The sequence below is a fragment of the Tarenaya hassleriana genome, unplaced genomic scaffold (assembly GCF_000463585.1).
Source record: "Tarenaya hassleriana unplaced genomic scaffold, ASM46358v1 Cleome21, whole genome shotgun sequence".
NCBI classification, from domain to species: Eukaryota; Viridiplantae; Streptophyta; class Magnoliopsida; order Brassicales; family Cleomaceae; genus Tarenaya; species Tarenaya hassleriana.
In genome coordinates this window covers 833,448-840,277 of record NW_010965451.1, presented here as the reverse complement: position 1 = coordinate 840,277, position 6,830 = coordinate 833,448, and the positions used below count along the sequence as shown (strand labels likewise).

Sequence of the window (6,830 nt, the reverse complement as noted above, 5' to 3'; positions counted from 1 at the left end):
TCCTTTTTTTTTTTTTTTTTTTCTGTTTATATGATTCACATGAGAGTTTTTGGAGTCAGAATCCATCTCTAATCCCCTCGAATCGTTGCCAATTTCAAGGGCAAATATCCCTCCGAAGTGTAGATCTTGATTGTTTTCCTGTCATTAATCCGACACTAATCAGTGTTCTTGTCTTGCCTGCGTTATCCCCGGACTTCTGTCCACTTATCAAATGATTGCCCAGAAAAATTTCTTTGTTTTCTTGATTTTTGCCATCACTTGCTTCGGATTCTGCAGAATCACCGCTTTGAAGTTGCCCAAAGAGGAAGGTGAGTTTGAAGTTGTTCTCTTTCTGGGTTTTGAATTTCACTGATTCGATTCTCAGATTTGAGTTCTGGGTTTTGTTCTTTGGAAATTTCTCGTCTGACCCTTGAAGACTTTTTCGAAAAGTTTGCGCCTTTTGTTTTTGGACTGCTTCCTTTTCTTTCCTGAAGTTTCCTTCTTTAGTATTTTAACATTCTGGGGTTTCCCCCTCTCTGTTCCTTGTTAATGGGATTTTCTGATTGGTTCCATGGAAACGTCTCTGGAGAATTCTCTTTGGTAGGGTTCTTTCATGTGAAGTATTAAGATCGGAATTTCAAGGCCAGTACAAGTGATTCGGTCATTAAATTATCCAGTCATTGCATACACGTGTTTGTTTAAGCAATTGGATTGTCTGTAGTTTGACCATTGAGTTCAGCGATGGACTTGATCTTCAGATTGACCAAGTCAATTTGAGTAGCTTCCTCCATATTCAGTATGACAGCAGAAGTTTCAATTGATTATCAAATCTGGATTAACAATGCCGCCATTTGTGATGTTTTTCAGACCATTTCAGTTGACTATTATGAATATCTTTATTTATCAGTCTTTTGTATGAAGCTGTTCCATTTCCTCTGATCATATTCAACAGCACTGATTATACTGATGATGCTTGTTTCTTTGCCTGTCATTGTCATATAGCCGATGCCTTACAGCAAATCGTTACCACACTGGGCTCAAAGTACTGGAAATTTGATGCTGATGACTGCACCATCGAAATGGTGGGGCTAACGCAAGTTCCTCCCCAGGAAGCCGAGCACGAGATTATATGTGAATGCAGCCCGACAAATGGCACTGACTGTCATGTTGTGAAAATGTAACACTCTTTCTTACTCTGCTTATAACTTGTCTGGTCTGTCTCATGAAAGGGTTTTTCAATCTATATGAAAAAAGCTGATGATAATGATATTTCCGAATGTTTTCGATAGTTTGTAATGTGTAATGCATGAGCCATATGATAGAGAGTGGATGAAAATGAATATACCTTAGTCTTTTAGATAGTAGTTGTCATTTTCTTATGGCTGCTTCATGCTTTTTTCTAGTTCACTCAAAGGGCATAATCTTCCGGGAATGCTTCCTCGTGAAATCGATAAGCTTCCCAACCTCCGGGAACTGTAAGTATAGTGTCTTAACCTGGCTTGTGAACTAAAAAGACAAGTTTTCTTCTTCTTCTTCTTCCAATTGTAAGATGAGAAAAGTTACTGATTTCAAATCAGCAATTCTTGCCCTGTTTTAGTGATTTGGCCTACAATTACCTCAACGGAAGCATACCACGTGAATGGGCGTCAACTAAGTTAACTTCGATGTAAGAATCATTACTATTTCCGTTCTGTTTTTTGGTTAAGTGTCTGAATTTTCTGGTAGAGTAATCAAATGGTTTCTGCAGTTCTCTTCTTGTGAATCGTTTGTCAGGAGAAATCCCGAAAGAGCTGGGAGACGTCACTACATTGACATTCTTGTAAGTTTCACGAACTTAACCTGTTATTGTCTTCTTGTTACTTGCTTACCCAAATGATCTTTAAGAGTATTTTTGTTTGACAAAAATCTTGAGTATTTCTCTTTGTGAAGATGCTGTTATATTCGTTTCTTATTGCTTTTTTGAACAGGAATCTTGAAGCTAATGAAATTTCTGGAACTATTCCGAATGAGCTTGGGAACTTATTCAACTTGCAGACACTGTGAGCGAATCTTATATTTTTTTCTTTTCTCCTTGTTTCTTACAACATTGGTAATTTTCGTAAGTATATAAAATAATTTTGTCGGTTCATTTCCTTAATATTCAGGATGCTCTCCTCCAACAAATTGACGGGCAACTTACCGATTTCACTATCTAGACTACAGAATCTTACTGATTTGTAAGCTTTTGCTCCTTTTTTTCTGGTTAACTTGGTTATACATTTATCACGGTCGGTCAATCTGCTGTTTGCTTTCTCACAATGCAGGAGGATCAACGATAACCAATTCCATGGAAGAATACCCGGTTTCTTACAGAACTGGAAAAAACTCACAAGACTGTAAGACCCTTTTTCAGTATACTGATTATCAAGGAACCAAAGCGTTTCTTTTCGGTAATGAGTCTTTATAGTTGTGTTCTTTTTAATGTCTGAAGAGAAATGGTTGCATCTGGTCTCGACGGTCCAATCCCATCTGTCATTTCGGTTTTGAACAACCTTCAAGATCTGTGAGTACACACCTTAACCACTAAGACAATGTTTGGACTCTCCTTAAGTTTTTTTTTTCAGATTTACCAACACATGACAATATTGTTTCATTGATTTATCGTTTTCAGGAGGATCGGTGATATAAATGGACCGGACCAACCATTCCCTGTGTTGAGAAATGCGACAGGGTTAATCAGATTGTAAGTTGAGAGCTTTGCTATTATATGGCCTCTTGAAGCTTTTTCAACTGCCATGTCTTTTTTTTTGGGTATTGATCGGGGTTTTTTTTTCTTATGTAGGGTATTGAGGAACTGTAACATTGATGGACAAATTCCTCCATATGTCGGGACTATGAAAAATTTGGAGACGTTGTAAGAATATCATCTCCTTTTCACATTGAATAGAGTGAACTTGCTTATCATACAGTTCATCTGCTCTTGTTATGTCGGTTATAGGGATTTGACTTTCAACAAGTTGGTTGGGGAGATACCTTCGTTTGTTCAGGCAGAGCGCGTGAGATTTATGTAAGTAGAAGTTCGGTTTTATATAACTAGATATATAGCGCGTATGAATGCTTATGTTAAAATGTATTTTCTAACCTCAGACTTTGGAATTTCCTTAATCGATTCTTCTTGGCAGATTTCTGACAGGAAATATGATCACAGGAGACGTTCCAGATGGGTTATTACGGGATGGAATCACTATGTATGTGTCTCGTTTTGCGTATTATATGTTTTTCTAGCTTTTATTTGAAAAATGTGTATCCAGGTTATGGTCTACATGTTTGATTGTCGTCACAGTGATCTCTCGTATAATAACCTTACATGGCAAGGTCCCGAGCATCATTCTTGTCAGAAGAACCTGTAAGAATAACCTTACGATGACTTTCATTGCATTCCTCGGACCGTTTTGGTTGAGATGATTGTCATTTCAGCTGATATCATCCCATTTTTGTTGTACTAGGAATCTGAATCTTAACTTGTTCGGGAGCTCTTCGATGAAAAACCCGTAAGATTCTTTCTTTTGAGTTATCTGTTCCATCTAAAATTCCATGCTTGTTTCTTGAATCTGGAAGTAACATCCTTTTTACAAGTTTGCAATCTTTTGAAAGATTTATTCTCAAATGATATTGAATTTTTCTTTGTTTCTGATTGATTTTTATTATAGGAGCACTCTTCTTCCCTGCATCAAAGATTTCAAGTGTCCTCACTGTAAGTACATTTACAGATTTGCATCTGAAGATTCTTGGAGACATTTTTCGTTTAATCTTTGAGCAAAGGTGTCCGTTTATAGAAGATAGTTGTCGGGTCTGTCTTCAAGTCATAAAAGCTTACGACTTTATAGGATTAATAATGTCGGGAATTCGCTTAGTCAATTCTTTCTCATTGTCTTTCAGATTCTAACTGCTTCCATGTGAATTGCGGTGGAAATGACGTGAAAGTGAACGAAAACAAAAAAAGATATCTGTACCAAGGAGACGGAGACGTTGAAGGAGGTGTTGCTAAAAATTATTTGAAACCCGACGATTATTGGGGATTCAGTAGCACCGGGGACTTCATGGACGATAACAATTACCAAAACACGAGATTTATCTCGTTCCTCCCGTCATCAAACCTGTCTGAACTTTACACCACAGCTCGGATAGCTCCGGTCTCCCTCACTTACTTCCATGCTTGCTTAGAAAACGGAAAATATACCGTTAATCTCGATTTTGCTGAGATAAAATTCACCAATGATGCAACATACAACAGCCTCGGGAAGCGGTTTTTCGACATCTACATTCAGGTTAAGGTTCTCTCTTTTTGAAGAAATCAAGTGGCTTTTGAAACAATTGAATGTGTATGTACGTATATGTGTTTGTAAAAAAACCCATAAAATTTTGCAGGGGAACTTAGTGTGGAAGGACTTCAATATCGTGAACGAGGCGAATGGCGCTCAAAAGCCCGTGATGAAATCGTTTCCTGTCAATGTGACTGACCACTTTTTAGCTATTCGGTTAAGTTGGGACGGTAAAGGAACTACTAGGATTCCTACAAGAGGGGTTTACGGTCCTCTCATATCAGCTATTTCTGTGGTTTCGGGTTAGCTTACTTATTTTTTTTACCGTGTTATACTCTGAACTTACCTTTTTATCGAATGTAGGAATTTAGACTAACACATTAAGGTGCAGATTCTAAACAGTGTTCACATCCCGGGAAGAGTTGGGTAGCGTATGTCGTAGTGGGAATCGGAGTTCCGTTTCTTGTTGTCTTTATACTGGGAATTCTTTGGTGGAGAGGTTGGCTTCCAAGATTTTTTCAAAGAAGTAAAGGTGACAGCTTTCTTCACATATTCATCTCTCAAAGCCATGCCCGGGAAATTTTCAACTTAATCTTTCTCCCTCAGACACCGTCTTTGCAAGATTTTCTCGGGTGATGAATAATCATACGGGCTGGCGTTAGTTTTCGTATAAGAAAACTGTGTTCACTTTAATCCACAGGTCCCCATGGAGAAGGGTTACCATCTGGAACTTTCACATTGAACCAAATCAAGGCTGCTACAGATTACTTTGATACAAATAACAAGATCGGGGAAGGCGGTTTCGGTCCGGTGTACAAGGTAATAACATAAAGTGAATGAAATTGTTCTTAATGTCTTATATGATAGATAGATACTGTGATTAATGCTAATGTAAGGCGAATGCAGGGTGTGTTATCCGATGGAAGAGTTGTAGCAGTTAAGCAGCTCTCATCTAAATCGAAACAAGGAAACCGAGAATTTCTTAACGAGATTGGCACAATTTCTTGTCTGCAACACCCGAATCTCGTCAAGCTTCACGGATTTTGCGTGGAAGGGGATCAGCTGCTACTGGTGTATGAATACATGGAAAATAACAGCTTGGCTCGAGCTTTATTCTGTGAGTCTTTTTTTTTCGTTTTCAAGAATATAGGTTATATAAGCTATTCTTGAATGGATGAATACGGAAGTTTATAATTTCGAATACCGTGTGTTATACAATGCATAGGTCCACCGCACATACAGCTTAAACTGGATTGGCCTATGAGGTTTAGGATCTGTTGCGGGATAGCGAAAGGTTTGGCCTTTCTCCACGAAGAATCTCCGTTGAAGTTTGTACACAGAGACATCAAGGCCACGAACGTGTTATTGGACAAGGACTTAAACCCGAAAATATCGGATTTCGGTTTGGCTAAGCTCGATGAAGAGGAGAAGACACACATCAGTACTAGAGTGGCAGGAACCATGTAAAGCCTAAAGCCTCTACCTTTCTCTCTCGTGTATATATACATATGTGTCGTAGTGATTTCATATACATTTGCAGAGGATATATGGCACCGGAATACGCATTGTGGGGTTACTTGACATTCAAAGCCGATGTCTACAGTTTCGGGATTTTGGCTCTAGAAATCGTTGCTGGAAAGAGCAATAGCAGCTTTGTGCCAACGGGAGATTGCGTTTGTCTTTTGGATTGGGTAATCGCCCGAGTTACGCTTCTGTTTATCCAACATGAAACTCGGGTTTAGAGGTTAGGGTTTAGGGTAAACCAGGACTGAAATCTTGCCGTTGAATCTGAACCCGGAACTGGTAGAGAATTCATGAGGGTTTAACCTGTCTTATCGCGTATTGCAGGCTGGTCACTGTCTCGAAACCGGGGAATGGATCCGAGTAGTGGATGAGAGATTGAGATCGGAAATGAACGGGGAAGAAGCTGAGACCGTAATAAAAGTGGCCCTCCTCTGCGCAAGCGCTTCTCCGACAGAAAGACCGACAATGTCCGAGGTCGTCAGCATGCTCGAAAACCGAGCTCCGGTCCCTGCGACTACGCCTGAATCGAGCATGTCTTCTGGAGATTTGAGGTTTAAGGCGTTAAAGGATATGAGGAAATACAAGGAGAGTAACAGCTCTACGGTTAGCCATACTCGGAACTCGAACAGTGTTGTTGAATCTTCTTCTTCCTCTTCTGCATGCGGACATGAACTGCTCGAAATCAGACAGGAGCCCAAGAGTTAAAAAAAACGAGGGGAGAGGTTTAGTTTCTTTTTTTTTTTCTTCCCCTTGATATAATCTCATCTGATTCATGTGTAAATAGTTCTTGTTGAGTTAATTTATATCTTTTGTTCATAAAGTTTGTATTGCAAATCAATGGGATACATAATCAAAATTTTGGTTCATGCCAATTTTTTTTTTTTTTTTTTTTTTTTTTGGCTTAGTAGTAATTTCCGGTTCTGTATCTATTTGCATGAGAAACTGAGATACGATGATTATCAGAAACAATATATTTTCTCATCACAAATTTCAATTCAAATGTCAATAGTGAATTGTAATGATAAT

General features: G+C 38.8%; 1 protein-coding gene across 1 annotated transcript; it reads left to right on the top strand.

Moving 5' to 3' along the window:
• The first annotated feature begins 40 nt into the window (after positions 1-40).
• Positions 41-6,688, top strand: LOC104814277 (probable LRR receptor-like serine/threonine-protein kinase RFK1). The gene is made up of 24 exons (XM_010542242.2): positions 41-308; positions 982-1,156; positions 1,383-1,454; positions 1,577-1,645; positions 1,727-1,798; positions 1,947-2,018; positions 2,124-2,195; positions 2,283-2,354; positions 2,450-2,521; positions 2,630-2,701; positions 2,801-2,872; positions 2,957-3,025; positions 3,141-3,206; positions 3,302-3,364; positions 3,465-3,509; positions 3,669-3,712; positions 3,898-4,286; positions 4,387-4,582; positions 4,672-4,812; positions 4,981-5,099; positions 5,187-5,397; positions 5,506-5,743; positions 5,821-5,971; positions 6,129-6,688. The coding sequence occupies exons 1-24, from the start codon at positions 212-214 to the stop codon at positions 6,507-6,509; spliced, it is 3,030 nt and encodes a 1,009-aa protein (XP_010540544.1). The 5' UTR covers positions 41-211; the 3' UTR covers positions 6,510-6,688.
• The last annotated feature ends 142 nt before the right edge of the window (positions 6,689-6,830 follow it).

Bases quoted from the DNA above. Each gene is read 5' to 3' on its own strand.
- LOC104814277 (XM_010542242.2), top strand. From the start codon at position 212: ATGATTGCCCAGAAAAATTTCTTTGTTTTCTTGATTTTTGCCATCACT. The intron at 2,873-2,956 runs GTAAGAATATCA...TGTCGGTTATAG, and splicing joins ATGAAAAATTTGGAGACGTT to GGATTTGACTTTCAACAAGT. The intron at 4,583-4,671 runs GTTAGCTTACTT...ATTAAGGTGCAG, and splicing joins AGCTATTTCTGTGGTTTCGG to ATTCTAAACAGTGTTCACAT.